The sequence below is a fragment of the Balaenoptera borealis genome, assembly GCF_965194805.1.
Source record: "Balaenoptera borealis genome assembly, chromosome: 17".
NCBI lineage: Eukaryota > Metazoa > Chordata > Mammalia > Artiodactyla > Balaenopteridae > Balaenoptera > Balaenoptera borealis.
In genome coordinates this window covers 70,637,690-70,655,679 of record NC_138876.1, presented here as the reverse complement: position 1 = coordinate 70,655,679, position 17,990 = coordinate 70,637,690, and the positions used below count along the sequence as shown (strand labels likewise).

Here is a 17,990-nt window from a genome sequence, read left to right as displayed (position 1 = left end):
GAAAAAAAGAACCTTTTGACTTCACTGTGTTAAATGAAAATCTCATGTTCTCTTACCTCTGTCTGCTGTTCTGGCAATTTCATGTTGTCAAAGATTCTGAAAACAATTCTAAATAAATCCTGCCACCAGTGTTTTTCATAAGTGTGGCCATAAGTTTTCATTATTTCAAACATTACTGTTAAACCCCTAAAATAATAAAATGTAATTAGGAAAGCTGTAATACAAACAAGCATACCACATTAGTATCCCCCTCCTAAAATAGTTTTTATAGTTAGTGCAAAAAGTTACTGAAAGCAAAGTTTAAAACTGGTTTTAAACTAACACATGATACTGAGCTTTAAAAAATTTAGGTTGTAAAACAGGTTTCTTTAGGATGCATCCTTTTGGAAAAAACTCCAAACGCCTTGGCCTGAAAATTTTTTCTTCTACTTTTCTTCCACTCCCACCCCATCATTCCAGCATTTAAAAAATGTAAATGGAATTATAGATTGAGAAAGATCATCATTTGGGTGAATATTAATTTTGTGGCACTGTGGCCACGGAAATCAGTCTAAGAACAAATAAAATTAGATTTTGGAAAATCTTTTTCAAAGAGCTATAGGAATTTTTAGTTAACACTCTAATTGTTCACATAATATCCTCAAACTGAAGGATTTATCAAACTAATCCAGTAAGACACTAGTGTGGGCAGGGTGTCTGTTTCCTGCTGTATCCCAGGCCAGAGCAGCACTTGTCACACAGAGGCACACGGTTAAGTGTTCCTTGAACAAATAAACTGCTTTAATATCCCATTCTTCCCTTTTGAATAAGTGTTAAAACTAAAACTCAAAATTGCCTTCTGATTCCTTATTACCTTCCTTGAAATAATGCCTTCATGTAAACATTAAAAAGCTTGATCTTTTCTCTATACATTAATTTCTTCTAGTAAAATATAGGTACCCTTCCACTTAGAAAAGGTTTATATGTCGAAAAGTCTGACAGTAGGCCAGAACAAAATTTCCTGTGAAACACTGCATAAGGACTGGTACGTGGTCTAGTTCATTTGCTGCTATGCTACTACCCCTGGGCCTCGTACATGCCTGATACATAGTAGGCTCTCAACAAGTAGTTGTTCAATAGATGTGTAAAACAACATTACGGTAGTTCAGTCCTACGGCAAGTTCACAACAGTTTATTTGATCTGTAAGATACCTAATGTGTAAAATCAGAAGTAAAGGAACTACAGTAAAGGAATTCCTGTGGAAGAAACACACTTTGTCTTCCCCAGGAGAACCGTGTCAGAGTTCCACGTCTCCCCTACAGTGGACAGGGCTCCCTCTTCCTCCCACTCCAAGCAAACCGGATGCTAACCCCCGGGCTGGGGTGAGTGGACGTGAAAACCCTGTTCCTTCCAGGCCCCCAAAGCAAGCGCAGAGCTATGGAGGTTTCCAAGGCTTTTTACTACTGAACACGTTTTGATGAATACTTAAGTTGCTGGTGTAGGGAAAAACAAGGTGTAGGGCTCCAGGTTAATTATTCAACCCTAAATCTACAGAATTCTGAGGGACTCAAATGAGAATGCATTTGAAAGTACTTTGTAATTAGTGTGTTATACAAATCATAGTGCTGCATTTTTAAATGTAATCTAAATAACTGCCTTTACAAATCCTGGAATGAGGTAAGAAAATCAAAGCCATCACTGAACAAAGTTTACTCTTATTTTCCCTCTTTTCTACCAATTAGAACATCCCTTTTCTCTCCTCTTTAACAACTAAACCCATCCATAATCTGAACATAGGATATGGTGAGAAGCAAGGTAGCGTGGTCCCAGACAAGGACAGGCTGAGAGGCTAAGAAAGCAGGTAGGTCCACGTCAAACAGACTTCTACAAATAAACAAGGGCAGGGAGGGGGGGTGCTGAGTTTCCATGACTCGTCAGTTATGACATGTTCGTTGCTCTACTGAAGTGGCTGGACATTTGAAAGCTGTATATCTAAATAATTTAGAGTTGTATCAATTGGGGGTCATCTTGAATTTTATCAAGTTTCCTAACAGGTCCACTGACAAAAATTCCTCGATGCCTAAATGCGAAATATAATGTCATATGTGCTTGTGATTACTAAATTCTATAACAAGTTTCCAAGGTGTGAGTCATATTTTGGATTATTTTCTATTTCACAAAATTTGTTATAACAAATAGCACTATAAAAGTGAAACATTTCTTAGGCTATAAAACAAACTTAACCTTGGCTGGGGATAGGTGTGGTTCTGGCATAAGGGGCAGAAGGAGAGATTCATTCTTTCATTATATTCTATCATGGATTTGTTACAAGTCTATACTACCTTTCTGATGCACTGTTGACAGACATTAGGATACACAAGTTGCTCATTTCAATTTGGCCGTCAAAAATACAGGGTGAGAAAAACAATACTATGGGATTGATGTGAACTCTAACAAATTCATAACAACTTCCTATAACTGTAAGAAGTGTGCACTGAGTACTTCTCTGGTTACATTATACCCATAATAGTTTCTTTACAAATGGACTGGATATTCATATAGATCTTTTATTGAGAATATACTTTTCAAAGAGTTCAATTCTTTTTGAACAGGCCTATATTATTCAAAACTATGTTACTGGCCAGTCTTCAAAAAGAAATGGTTCTTCACCTAAAATCCACCAAAGACATGCATTTGGAAATTCTTTTATCATTCATCAGAAAATAAATTTTGGTGCTAACTTCAATTTCTGATTGGAAACAAATGTATGAAAAGACAGAATGTGTAAATTAACATAGAACCTAAAACTCAAAGTAGGCCATAATCAAATTTTAAGGAAAAGTGATTTATTTCCATTTTTTATTGTTACTCTACTTAACATATTTTAAAATCTGCCTCTCGAATGACTACTATATTTGATAAAATTGAACTTGCGTTCACAAGTTGATTTGATTAAACTAAGAATAAGCCTCTCAAAATCTTAATTACAAGTACTGGCTGTTACCTGGTTCTTACATCTAACTTGCATCTGTTGATGACACAGGACAACTCGAAGAGAACTGGGAACCATCCCCTCACCCACACCCTGTCTTCAGGTGCCACATTCATGTCGTCGCTTGTGTATTCCTTGAAAGCCTTCAAGAAGAAACATAGGTTTATTAAAGGCAAAACATAATACCTATACATTAAGCATATTATTTCTCCAAAAATTTTTTTAACACTTTACTAATCAAAAGTGAGCAATTTGATAACTTAAAAAAAGATGGAGATTACAACTGCCTATAGAGCACTGGACTAGAACCAAAAGTTGCTTTCAGCTTCAACTCCATCACCAGCTTCCTGCATTATTCAGGTTTCCATTTTTATCATTTAAATGGTTATTACATCCTGCAGCCATGCCACCACACTGGGGAGGTGTGAAGATCGAACGAGTAGATGTACGTAAGAAGAACCAGATACCCCACAGGTCCATGTCAGTATGTAGTAAAAGTCTGTGAAGCATCACTGCTCCTCATGATAGTTACACAGACAGATTCAGATATGCAAGTCAAAGTTGGCAGCCAGGTTGCCAATTCAACCTTTTACTTCAGTGCTTAAGCCTACCCTCATCCACAGTCAACTTTAGTATATTAAGGTAATGGCTAAAAACACAGGCTTGGGTTCAAATCCTAGGTCTCCTTTACTATCCCCCGCACGCAGGGGCACATTTTTAACTTCTTTGTGCCTCAGATTCCTTATCTACATGGGGCTATAACACACAACCTATCCCATAAAGCTGTTATGGAATATTAAACAAGTTAATACACGTGAAACACTCAGAAAAATACCTGACATCTTCAACAAATGTAACCATAACTCAGATAATTTTGAAAAATAAATACTTCATATCCCCTCAATTCCCAAATAAACTTGGATCTCTGACCGGAAATAAATGCTCAGTAACATTTTGTTTACTAAATGATGCTATACCTGAGGTCTATCAGACACGTATTTTGCACAATGGCGAATAAGTCGAATTGCTTCCATACTTGTGTCTGGGAAAGCTGCATTGCATGCAAATTCAGACAAACATTTCACCGCATCCTGGAAAGAATCAATGGTTGCTGGAAAGTGTTTTTCAAACACAAGGGCTATACGGGAGAAAAACACATAAATATAATTATCAATTTTCAGCTTTTCTTAATTATACCTCAAATACACCAACCTCTAGATGTAATGGATACTTCTTAAAGATTAAGGGTTTTAATGTCCAACAGACATCGGTTCCAACGTCTGTCCTGACCAGTTACTTGACTGCCTTGAGTAGTAGAAACAGGGAAACAGGCCTGTGTTTTGTTTACACTATAAACCCAGCACCTAATAGAGTGACTGGTACACAGTAGATACAAAATCAACGGATGTTGAGTGAATATTCAAAATTACATTTAATCTCTCTGTATCTGAGTTTCTTAATCTATAAAATGGCGATAATAATATGCACAGGATAGTGGTAAGCACTAAATAAAATGTAAGTAAAGTGCTTAGCACTGTACTTAATTTACTTAATTCAAGCAAGCACTCAATAAATGACAGCTATGATGATGTCATCATTCTTGATGTTGATGATGATGACATCATTATCTTCTAGAGAGGCTTAATTAAGATCCTCAGGATTTTATTCTTCTTTAAAGTCAAAGGAGGCTGTGTAGTGCAGTGGTGAAAAACAAATGCTGTGCTTTAAGACTCTCTGGCTTTGCATCTCAACTCCATCACTCACTAGTTTTGTGCCTTTAGACAAATTACTTAACCTCACTGGGTCTGAGTTTCCTTATCTATTAAAAAAAAAAAGAGAGAATAATAAAGATATTTATCTCACACAGTTACTGTGAAGATTTAAGAAAATGCATGCAAAGTGCTTATAGTGCTTGCCATATAGTAAACATTCGATAAATGTTAACTATAATATTATAATAATGATAACACTGTCATTATTTACTCTGCTTCTGTAGGCAAAACTTGGAAAACTTAAAGCCCATGACAAGCCCATAATCTTATACTTGAATTACCTTCTGAACACATTAAAGTTTTGTTTTCTTTAACTTGAACAGAGCTTAGAGAATACTCACTGACAATATGCCCCGTTGTTTGGAATGCAAGTTCAACTATGCTTTCATCTTGATCGGATGCTGCTAGATGAAATACAGAGAAAATGTTCTTCCATCCAGACCGAATGTTAGCAGCTTGAGAATTAACCATTTGTGCTATACACCGTACAACCATATCTCGAATTGTTGGAGACCTAAAATATTAATACAATTGCTTGGATAAAACTCATCAGGTTTTTTTCCTTTTCTTTGGTTTTTCCCCCTACTGTGGAAAATAAGGTATTTTTCTGATATTAAGCAATTCAACAAATATAATACCTGTTCCGTTTCATTATATGTTCAAAAGGTCTTAAGAAATCCTTCTGGAATCTGAAATTAGCAAGCTCCCCTTTCTCTAAGAACTTCATTGACAATTGCCTCAAGGAGTCTACTGCAAAAATAGCTACATCTTCATTAGGATTACAGCCAACCTGTAATGGCAACAGAAATATAGGGTGCTAATATCAGCAGTGAAACTTGCTAATTCTTTATTTTTTATTTTAGAAAAAATATATAATTAATAGCATAGATAGGTAAATTCAAAGATTCTCCATAAAGGCACTAAGTGTGCTAACAATTTTTCTCAACAAGAAGAACATATTTTAACCAAATTCTTAAAACCTAGAGCAATTATTTCTAAAAGAAAAAACAGGACTCAAAAGGTTTTCTAAATCTAATTACAAAAATGTAATAAAAAACTGCTTGGAAAGGAAAAAGGTCTCAATTAGATCATGATAAGGAAATTTTAAACAACAAAAAATTACAAATTAAGCAAAGCCTATAATTACTCAAGTACCTTATTAAAATGATCTCCAATAACTTCCCAAATTCGAGACCACTGCAATCTTATTCTTCCCATGTTGTAATATGATATTTCTACTATTTTTTGTAGACTAAACATTCTTGGATGTGTAGTGGAAAGTAATTCATCCATAGACACAGCACAGAGCCAACGGACAAAATCCACTATAATATAAATAGATTAACATTTTTAAAACTTAACTTTTAAGTGTTTTAAGCCAAAAAATCAGTTTTTAAGTGGAGTAAATGTACATACTTACCAATAGCATTTCCATCTAGCCTTGTGGACCCTGTAAATATTCTAAAGAAAAAAACATAATTCAAAAACTTGTAATGTCTCACTTCTGATACATCAATTCAAAAGTAAGTAGCCTGGGGTACGAGCTACTTTTATCTGTTTTAAGGGAACCAAAAATCAGGTAATCAAATGAATATTTTTTATCATGTATGTTAGTAACAAGTATAGCTTGGATGTTCCTCCCTCCCTCCTTTGTACCGAATGATATATTAGAGTACAAATACATTGTTGTAATTTTATTAGTAAATTTATTAACACTAGGAAAGGTATCTTATGAGAGTCTTAGAATAAGAAAAATGTTAAGTTGTAAAACTAATAACTGGCATACACAAAACAAGATTTTTTAATTTTCCTGAGTATTTACTCACATTAAACATGTTTTAAAATGAAAACTTCTACTTTATTTTTACAAGCAATGTGCATTTGATTAAAAAACTCATTTACGTTAAATTACAAATGATTAATAGAACCTTGCAAATAGTCTCCAACAGTTTAACCAACAAGTGGCTAACCCGCTTTCCTTACAGAATTCAAATGGTTAGAGCTAAGCTATGCTGTCCAGCTTTGCCCTGCCTTCTTCACTGAGCTCTTTTACTGTGTTTCAAAGTTTCGTAAAAGATTTCAGCATAAACATATTAGTCCTCTTATTTTAAAGTCTGAATTTTTATCCATGTTCTGAGTTTGTAACCAAGGGTTCGATGTGACTTCCAGGATGAACTGATATTCCGTAATTTAAAATGTACATCATAGTATTTGTACGATAAAAAGGAAACCTCAAAGGCAGGAGCAGGTCAAATATCAAACTTAGAAATAACAGTCATCATAGTAACAGTAATAGCTACCAACAATCACAAGGTGGATACTATCCTAAGTGCTTTATATATATCCACTCACATAATAATCACAAACACCACGAGGTGTGTATATACTATTATATTCCCAATTTTATCAACATAGAAACTGAGGCACAAAGATATTTAATAACTTTCTGAAAGTCACAGAACCAGTAAGCGTTAGAGACAAGATTCAAACCAGGACAGGCAGACTCCAGAGTCCACCCTCTCAACCATTTTGCTATACTGCTTCACACTTGCCTGAGCAAAACATAATTTAAACATTTAAAATACGTTCTAGTTTTTTCCTACTACCACTATCTAACAATTCTGGGTATATCATGATGTTTCAACCTCAGTGTCCTTGAAGGTGTATGCATCCTGGCAATGAGTAACAAAAACAAGATAGGAAAAATGGCTTAAAAACTGACAATGCAATAACTCAGAATCTGATCTCCTGCTAAAGGGGTATCTTGAGATTTCCTACATTGCTCTTACCAGTAGAACAAAACAGCAATTCAAAAATCTGACTGAAAACACAATCTGGGAGAAAAAGTAAGAGTAATGGGGCCCCACTGAATCCACTGGTTAGACTGGATCCAGAAATTTAAAATATACAAAGCCTACAAACCTCTCACATGAACAAAAATGAGATTCGCTAGACTATGCATTATGAATGTCATTAAGCTGTTTCTCAAACTAGAGGTATTCTCATGGAAGGCAATGGCTATAAAAACCATACCACAAAGAAGGTCAAAACTAAACAGTACAGGGGAAAACAACAGGAAAAGGAACAAAAGAAACGAGAAAGCTTTTTTTCTTTTTTTTAACTGAGAAGGAAGCAAATGACAAAGTATATAGGAGTAAAGAACAGAAGCAGAGGTGGCGATTATATGCAACTCCAGGGGAAAGCAGCAATGAATCCTCTAAATGTGGTGAGATGGTGAAGAACAAAGGCACCAAGAACAGAGAAGATCATCAGCAAACAGGTTCTGTAGACTCAGGAGACAGTGGAACGTAGGTGGAGCGTGCATCCTGGGAAAGGGCATTTAAACTCCCACTCACTTTGGTAGCCTCTGAGGGGTCACTCTATTTCTAGTAACGCTCCACTAAAGATAAGCCATATGGTGGAGCACAGCAGTCTGTGGAGGCATTTAAAGTTAAACCTTAATATACTAAGGCAGGAGAACAGAGCTGTGTTTCACAGAATCATCTATGAAATGGATTCTACGTGCCATGTATGAAAAGCAGAGAACAGAAGCATGAGAATCTTGTGTGTTAATATTAAAAGACATTCCCTGAAAAGTACGAGTAGGAAAAAAAAATTGATAGATTACTGAATTCATTCACATTATGATAGCAATTAACAATGCAAAAAAAAAAAAAAAGATAAAACTTGCAGATTCTGGATCAAATAAACTTTTAGCTGTATGCAACATACAGGCAGACTAAATTACTGTGTATTTAAAGTTTTCATAGTGAAAATATCAAAGGTAGCATTTACTGCTTAGACCCAAATGAAAGATGTTTACGAGCAAACACAGTTGGGGAGGAGCTGTCCATATTTTCTGACGGGTGACAGAATATCCAAAGCATGGGATGGGCCAGTATAAAGCTAGATCTGGTGTGCTTAGAAAACAGTAATAAAAATAGAAACTATGGTACTAAGTAACTGGTTTTTAACTTTCAGGGGTAAATCATTCCTGGACAAAATCCACCCCTGCAAAGTTTAGTAATACTTATGAAGTATCTGGTTTAACAATGCCTAGCAAATGTTTCCCTAGCAAATCCTAGAGGATCAGGTACTCCAGATTAAAGTGCCCTATATTCTCCTAAATTCTAATAGTACAGGATTCCAAATACAAAAGTGAAAATAATCAGAAAATTTTACCATTTTAAAGCTTTTGATGGAACCACATATATTTCTCCATTGATTAAGAAACAGAAGCTACATATAATTAAGCAAAGAAAAATTATTTTATTTTCCATATTTAGCTCCTATACTTGTCACAACAGATTATCCAGAACAATAGGCCTAAGGACAGAAAAATGACTTTTTTTGCTGGACAAGTACAGAACTTTCCAGGATGATGCCTGACAATATTCTCACCACTGTCCTGAATACCAGGGATATCTCACTGCATTAGCTTATAGCCTAGAATCAGAACATTACAAATAAAAATAAACTCAGATACTCAGAAAGGAATTCAGAAGAAATTTAACAAGGAAGTGATATGTACCACATAAGAATAAAATAATCTTATAACAAATCAAAGAGGTAACTTTTAATGCTTTCACTATAAAGTAAAATTTAAATATTGAAGTCTTGTATAAAATTGGACATTGAATTTATGTTGTGGGAGTATCTGGTGATGATGAGTCTGAGACAATGAAGTACTAACAGAATTTGTGCCAAGACTCCTCTGAAACAGCACACATTCTTAAAATGGAGAGGCATATCATTTGTTCAAATGAGTGACATGTGTCCCTGTAATAAACAGTGCACAGCTGGATAAATCAGAACTGGCTTTGGTCATATAAAATATATTATGGAAACAGACTGTTGCCTGTATAGATTCTCATAATGACAGTGAAGATGATTTTCTGGATGGCTAGAAAACCATTTGAAAGATATCTATCCTAGCAGTAGAAGGGCAGATATTACACTGCTCTGGAGCTGTACATGCAGGCAGAAAGGCAGAGAGGTTGAACACACTCAGAGGTATGCTGCCTGAGTGTATATCTCGGTGCCACTCCTCCAAATTCTCTACTGATCAAAGGGTTATGGTAATAATCAAGACAAGATTAGCCGGGTTGTGAGAATGAGCAAATTATCTAATTCCCCTCGTCTCAGTTTCCTCATTTGTAAATTGAGGACAATAATAATACTTATCTCATAGGTTGCTGAAAGGATAAAATGAAGTTAACACACGGAAAGCACTTCGTGCTTTTTCTGTTTGTTTTAAAGTGAATCAGTTATACATATACATATATCCAACTCTTTATTAGATCCCCTTCCCAGAAAGCACCTTGAAAAGTGCCAAGCAGCACATGTTAAGCCTTTGAGTTATATAGTAGGTATAAGATGATACACAATCTTTTTTCAACCTTCACAAGAGAAAGGCAAATTACCTCCTTCCCTTAAAAAAAAAAAAAAGGAAAGCAAGTGGACATTGGACGTGAAGAATTCTTTTCAAGGAAAAGGTTCCAGGGAGTATTGCCAGGGCCAGCAGCAAATGAACACTCTAGTTCTGTCTATACTTAGAGCAACAAGTTTTTATCTAAAGCAAAGTAAAATAATGGATCAGCATGAGTCTCTAAGCACCAAAAAAAATTATAGTACATATTGTATTTTTGAAAGTTTCCATCAGAAGTGTTAAAAAAAAATTTAAACATCAGTGTTGTAAAATGTTAAGTTTCAATTATTTGGGCATCCATCTGGAAAAAGCTCATCTCCAAAAAAAAAAAAAAAAAAAACACACTAGATATTGTTTTACACACTGGGAATTTTTAAAATCTAGAATTAACTAAATATTCTATAGTAAAATAAACCATAGTATAGATTTTCTTTTAGAAAACAAACTAAAAATGAGGAATATCTGGTAATGTATATAATATACAAATTCTGAAATCCTATTCAAAGAAGTTTATAATGAGAATTGCCAGCAAACCCCTTCCTTTCACCCATAATGCAATCCTACATCATACACTCAAAAAGACAAATTATACTCTATTTTCAAATAGGGATAATAAGGGGAGTACATTTTCTATAAAGGAAATTTTAAAAAAATAAAGGGAAAAAAGAACCGTGTTTTTTCTCATCAAGGTTACAATTTCCCTAATGCCCACTAATGTCTATCACTTAAATTTTCATACTCTTTATCTCCTTCCTATATTCTATGATTTGAAAGCAAAATTATAGGTACTTCATCATTTAAATCACAGCATATCACAATACAGTCTTACATTACTTAAGAGAAGATGTCCTGGCAATAACGTTTCTCTTTTAACTAACGAGCGGATACACCTAAGTGCTACAGGATTACAACAGTGTCCCTCTGAGAAGGGAGTAAAGCAAGCGCCTTACCTATCTACGGCGACGACGACACTCTGAGAACTGGTCTCTCCAATGGATTCCTGAATACTTGCTATCTGTTTCCAGTCCACATTTCCTCCCACTGCCACACAGCAAAGAGAGGCATTTCAGTTTGAAAAGGATTCAGCGGAAGAGCGCACTTTCAGTTCTAAGACACATTTCTGAAATCAGTTATTTTCCTAATGAAAGAAATCAAGCTTTGGGGGAGCGATTCTTTTGGTATCAGTGACCATTTATCAAGGCCAAAGGTGCTTATTGAGCTATATACTAAGTGGTATACAGACATGGTTAAAGACACCAACTGTGTTTGCAAAGATCACACAAATCAGGGGCACTGAGAATTTTGATCACAAAATTAATGACATTAGGAATAATTTCCCTCACTGTTTAAGAAATATAGCACTAACTCCAGTTCCAAAGATATCTACTAAGGAGGATTCCCAATTCCATGTATCGATAATTAGATCTCCCCTGTAATGCACTCTCCAGTCCCATTTACAAATGTTTACTGGAAATTCTACCAGTATGCTGTAATATCCTCTTATTCAAAAGAATCACACATCTTTTCCCCCAACATTGGTTCCATGTGTTAGGTAGCAAAACAACAATCCCCCCAGTTTTCAAACTCTTAACCTTACAATCATCTTTGATATCCTTCCCTTCCTCCACTTTCACAAATCTTTCTTTTGGGCTGTTTTTCATATGATTCACTCATTTTCATTCCTACTCGGTTTAGACCATTGTAATTTCAGGCCCAGATTACTATTACTATATATAACAGTTTCCTCACTGCTTTCCCTCCCTTTTGCTGATTTTTCCCCTCTTCAATCTCTCCTTTCTTCTCCTGGAGATTAATTTTCCTAAATCATCACCTTCATTTTGCTTACTATTACTTTCAGGACAAAGTATAAACTTTTCAGCCTAGCGCTTAAGGCAGTTCCCTTCAACATTCTTGCCAATACCTGTCTCTATTCAGGCCATCCCACAACTACCTAAAATTTATCTACCAAGACCCAAATTTGAGTTCTCAATGAAGGATTCCCCTCCACTGTTTCACCTTCCTCTGTAAGTATTTAAGTTTATACTTAAATACTGCTCAAATCAGAATTTCTTCCATTTAGTTTCTTATTTAAATTACTTTAGGTGTGTCACTGTTGCCTTCTCAGCCAGATAAAAAGTTCCAAGACTAGGAACCAAATCATACACTTTCTTTGTATTCCTCTACTCAATATTAAGTCCAAAGCAGATGCTCAACAAATACTTGTTGACTCCATTGACTAGACACTCAATAAATGACTTTTTGAATGCAAACATAATAGACGATGTTATTTAAACCAGCTGAACCTAAATTCTATTCCAGGAACTGAACAAGAACAAAGGGAAAAGAATGTGATCCCTGTCCTACGGAGTTAACAATTTACCAAGAGAGACAGACTTACAAACAACTTTAATACAATATAACAATTACTTCATGGCTGAAATGAACTAATTACATATAACACAAGTGTTGTTAAATAGAACTAATTTTGATAGGGGAAGGGAGAATGCGGGTGTTAGCTCATGGAAAGGCTTCACATGATAAAATATTAATTCAAGTTAGGCCTAAAAGGATGATCATGTGGGAAAGAAGGAAGAAAAAGCAATTCAGGAAGAAGGAGCAGCATATATAAAGTAATGGAACTATGCACGTGCAGGTCATGTTTCAACATACTTGGGTGAAGCCATAATGGAGGATGAGCCTGGCAGGGGACAATGAAGGAGAGAAAGACGAGCAGTAGGAGATGAAGCTGGAAAAACAGACTAGAAATAGAATGTGAAGAACCTTGACTGCCACGTTTAATGCACTACTTTTGAAAACAGGGAACCATTAGACCTTTTAGAAGACTGACATGATCCAATCTATTTTCTGAAAAATAATTCTGGTAATATCTGTAGAACACAGTGAAACAGGCAGAGCTATTGGAGCCATGGAGACAAATTAAGAGTCTATTTCTATAACACAAGTGAACAAGGATGAAAGCCTGAAATAAGTGACAGAGAACTGGGGTGGCAGGGAAATATCGTGTCAAGCCACACCTGAGGTATGTAGCACATTACAGGAATTTAATGAAGAAAAATCTGTGAGAAAAAATAATGCCAGTCACCACATAACTTCGTGTGTCAACTGAACGTCCTTCCTATAGAGATTTCTATACCTTTTATATTTAAATATTGATATAATAATTTGTAATCATTAATAATAAACCTACTTAAAGAATATTTAAAATCCCTAACAATCCAAGAACCAATTTCATAAATATATAAAATCTTTCAAACATCTGTATAACAGTAACAGGCTAATAATTTCAGTTTTACCAAAGAAATTATTCAAAAGCACAAATATTTAGGTTAACTAAGAACAAAGATGTAGGTGCTGTGATATTCACGTAAGATTTATATGACCAACCAATTGAAATTTTAAACTTTAATATATACCATAAAAGAACAGTATGCATATAATTCAAACCTAATAATCATATGCTATATATTCTTTTCTTTCTTTCTTTTTTTTATAAATTTATTTATTTATTTTTGGCTGTGTTGCATCTTCGTTGCTGCGCCCGGGCTTTCTCTAGTTGCGGTGATCGGGGGCTACTCTTCGTTGCGGTGCACGGGCTTCTCATTGCAGTGGCTTCTCTTGTTGCGGAGCACGGGCTCTAGGTGCACAGGCTTCAGTAGTTGTGGCACATGGGCTCAGCAGTTGTGGCTCGCGGGCTCCAGAGCACAGGCTCAGTAGTTGTGGCGCAGGGGCTTAGTTGCTCCACGGCACATGGGATCTTCCCGGGCCAGGGCTCGAACCCGTGTCCCCTGCACTGGCAGGCAGATTCTTAACCACTGTGCCACCAGGGAAGTCCCATGCTGTGTATTCTTAATAACTAAAAGTTTCATGTTTCCAAAGAGTGAAAGTACAGATTTGTATCACAGCAGTAAGAAAGTCAGATAAACATACACTCAGCCCTATTAACTTGGTTACATGAATATTTGGAGTACGGATGCTGTTAATAAAGGAGAATATTAATTTATTTTTTAAAAAACATATTATATACAGACTAAACCAGCTCAGCCATCTGTACCACATCCTCTTCTAGCTTCAGTTCTGACCACAGCGTCCTGAAGAAAGGTGACAGGGCACAGCTGGTAGGGTGGGCATCTGCCACACTGGGCGAGCCGGGAACTAACCACTGAGGTAAGCTGAAGGGAGGGCTCTGCCCAACAGGGGCCGCGTCAACAGAGCGGCTCCCTCGAGGACACAGATGAAGACCTGAGAGACCTGGTCACTTTGCAGTGAGTGGAGAACGCAGCAGGCTGAAAAGAGTAGTGGACGACACAGGAGGAAGCCTATACAAAGCATGAGCGAGGTGGAAGAGTATGGCTGGTCGCCTGAGTGGCTTGGAGGCTTGGAATTTCTATCTCATTTCCAGATTCCAAGTGTACATTCTAATATAAATTCCCTTTTCCTGAAGGGAGAAGACGGCTCATCCCATCTCCTTGCAACCTAAGCAGCACAGCAGCACAGAGATCAAATTAATTTTAATTCATTTCCAAGTATACCACTAAGCATTACCAGCGATTATTATTTCTCTTGCTTTACTAACACTGATAGAAGATAAAATATTCCACTGGTATATTATTTTTAGTTACTTGCCAAAACTGAGCCCTGGCAACCTCAACTATCTTTGGTTGGGCTTTCCTCCACTCTCTAGGCCTTACTGGGGAAAAAAAAAAAAAAAAAAAGCAGCCTTCAAAAGCTGCTGAATCAATCAATGCATGTCCACTTCACCTGCCTGTAACCACTTTTCATTTGCGCCTCGCGCTGCCTGCCGGAGCAGTTACAGTTCTAGCGTCTGCGTCAGACTTCCAGGCCACATACGTCACCAGCCACGCAGGTGCGCAGGCAGTTCCAAACCCCGCAGCCGGCTCACCAAGTTACCGGGTCTACACCTGCACCTCCCAGAATCACAGAACCTAAGATACACGTGAGGTGAAGGTTGCACCGCTGGCTGCCACAGCTGGATTACCACTGGGAACTAACTGTTCCAGTCCAACCTGAAGCCACAACATGGTCCTCGTCTTTACTTCCTTCTCTATGGATTGTTTTTCAAGCTTGAAATTCTTCTAAATTTCCTAAGAATTTTTATTGCAAGCAACAACAGAGAAATCACTAAATCATAAAAGGATAGAAATGTCCAGAAGTACAATGTTACAGTACAAAGCCTCAAAAGGTAAATGGTGGGACTTCCCCAGTGGCACAGTGGTTAAGAATCCACCTGCCAATGCAGGGGACACGGGTTCGATCCCTGGTGCGGGAATATCCCACATGCCCTGGAGCAACTAAGCCCGTGTGCCACAACTACTGAGGCTGTGCTCTAGAGCCCGCACGCCACAACTACTGAAGCCTGTGTGGTCTGGGGCCCGCGTACCGCAACTACTGAGCCTGCGTGCTGCAATTACTGAAGCCCGTGCCCCTAGAGCCCGTGTTCCGCACCAAGAGAAGCCACTGCAAATGAGAAGCCCGCACACGGCAACAAAGAGTAGCCTCCGCTCGCCACAACTAGAGAAAGCCCAGGCGCAGCAACGAAGACCCAATGCAGCCAAAAATAATAAAATTATTTTTTAAAAAAAAGGTAAATGGTAAATATTCTTAGATCTCAGGTTTATTCCTTCTTGTTCTCTTTAAGTCATGCCTCTAGATTTCTTGGTTGGAAGTGAGGTAGGGAGGATGGATAAAGAATAATCCAGAAACAATTAATATACCAGCCACTGTACTAAGTCCACTTATATATATTTTTATTTAATCCTGACAACTCTGTAAGTAGATATTACCATTAGTTTGCAAAAGAGGAACCCGAAGCTCAGAGAATTAAAGTAACTTGCACACAGTAAAAAGAAATATGGAAGAATTCAAACCCAGAAGTACGGTATTCAAAGTGAAAGACAGTCTAAACTTGGCTTCTTCCCTGGTGGAACTCTTTCCATTTATGACTAAAAATGTATCGTCTTTGGTTCTCCTGTACCCATTTTTGCTAATACCTTCCTTTTTTTCTACTGGGTTAAATCTGGAAGCTCCTGGCTATACTGAGTTCATGGGGAACCACGGGAAAGTTTCCACACTGGCATAAGAGTTTGGTTATGTCTGCACAGTGCCTTTAAAAAAATATGAATATGAATGCTTTCTCCAGTTGCCCCAACTATTTATCATCTTAAGCCTTCACTCATATATGTTATCTGCTTAGTCTTAAAAGCTGGTAATTTTTTAATATATATATATTTTCAGATTAGTTTCCATTACAGGTTATTACAAATATTAAATATAGTTCCTTGCACTATGCAGTAAATCCCTGTTGCTTATCTGTTTTATGTACAGTAGTTTGTATCTGTTAATCCCATATTCCTAATTTATCCCTTCCCCCCTCCCTATTCCCTTTGGTAAACATAAATTTGTTTTCTATGTCTGTGAGTCTGTTTCTGTTTTGCATACAGATTCATTTGTATTATCTTTTAGATTCCACATGTGACACCATATAATATGTCTTTCTCTGACTTACTTCACTAAATATAATATTCTCAGTCCATTCATGATGCTGCAAATGGCAATATTTCATTCTTTTTTAGGTAAAAGCTGGTAATTTTAAACTGCACCTTTCTCCCATCCCCAACTGTGAGATTATGACTAACGGTCACTTAATATTGAAAACTAGACTGGGCAAAAAAGACTTACAATGTCACCTTGCTTTCCCCTCACATAAGGTTAGTCAAAGGGCATTTTATCCTATCCCTCTAATTCTGTTTTATTGCTACAATAAAGTTACGTATATTGAGCAAGTTAAAAGTAAATTTTGATACTTCATAAAAATAATTCAAAAAATTCTCACCCAGCCCTAGACCCACAAATTCATCAGGAGCCTGATCTTTTGTTCCAGTAAGAGATCCTTCTCTGCCTCGCACTGTTCCAGAAATGTACCGAGGTTTCACTCCAGTTCCTATAAGTTGTGCAAGCTCCAACTGACTGATGCACTTCAGAATCTTAATTACAAAAAGGAAAAAAATTTAAATTCCATGTTACAAATGTTCGCAAAAATATTTAAATGTACGCAGTCACGATTTAAACATAGGCTACATTATAAATCATTATAAAAAGCTAAATGTACTTACCCTGAATGTACTAAATTAATTTTCTCCCCAAACACTTAAGCATGTCAGTGATATACTGTTTAGCATGAGCTCATTTTATAAACCAGATTGCAAAGCTGAAAATAAAGGAAGTGCTTATACCTCATGCCATGAATTTCCTAGATAATTTCCATCTGTATGAGCCACTGTGATAAGTGTTTTAATTGTGTCAATGTTCTTCTGTTTCATTTCGGTAATCCCAGAACTCACTGTAAGTAAGGTAAATCTTGCTAGCGCCTGGACATATGCATCTCTTTCCAGCTATGAAAAAGAGAAAAAGCAAACTTACATGGTTGTAAACACAACAGGGTAATCCCTAGATCCCTACTGACAAACTGTTTACTTGTTTAGTAAGTTTTTAACTAAGTCATGAATTACATATAATACCTCAAACTGTAGTTTTTTTAATTTTAAGATGAACGAAGCAGAAAAGGATGAATTTCTAAAACTGAAAGGCAATGGAGGTGTCAAATCAAGAAAGATTTTAGTGACAATAATTCATATATATAGTAAAAAAAAACATTCATTTAACATTTATGGTTCAAATGACTGTGTGAACTAGCAGAAACCTGATTTATAAATTTGCTCATTTTTTCTCTACAGCTAGACTGTGCTTTTTAAGCTATAACATTCATAATTAAATGTGAAA

The 17,990-nt window shown here is 36.4% G+C and overlaps 1 protein-coding gene across 5 annotated transcripts in view; it reads right to left on the bottom strand.

The window, feature by feature from the left end:
- ARFGEF1 (ARF guanine nucleotide exchange factor 1) overlaps positions 1 to 17,990 on the bottom strand; it is a 142,701-nt gene that overhangs the window by 18,419 nt on the left and 106,292 nt on the right. For 2 of the 5 annotated variants that reach the window (XM_082363364.1, XM_082363363.1), the window contains exons 21-30: positions 17,444 to 17,602; positions 17,044 to 17,194; positions 11,123 to 11,213; positions 6,165 to 6,205; positions 5,900 to 6,069; positions 5,383 to 5,534; positions 5,086 to 5,258; positions 3,950 to 4,110; positions 2,985 to 3,115; positions 57 to 186 (exon numbers count right to left, since the gene is read on the bottom strand). In XM_082363364.1, coding sequence (XP_082219490.1) covers positions 57 to 186; positions 2,985 to 3,115; positions 3,950 to 4,110; positions 5,086 to 5,258; positions 5,383 to 5,534; positions 5,900 to 6,069; positions 6,165 to 6,205; positions 11,123 to 11,213; positions 17,044 to 17,194; positions 17,444 to 17,602 — 1,359 coding nt within the window. Of the gene's footprint in view, positions 1 to 56; positions 215 to 2,984; positions 3,116 to 3,949; positions 4,111 to 5,085; positions 5,259 to 5,382; positions 5,535 to 5,899; positions 6,070 to 6,164; positions 6,206 to 11,122; positions 11,214 to 17,043; positions 17,195 to 17,443; positions 17,603 to 17,990 lie in introns of those variants that run through there. The other 3 variants (XR_014236374.1, XM_082363365.1, XM_082363366.1) reach the window with 3 other exon arrangements.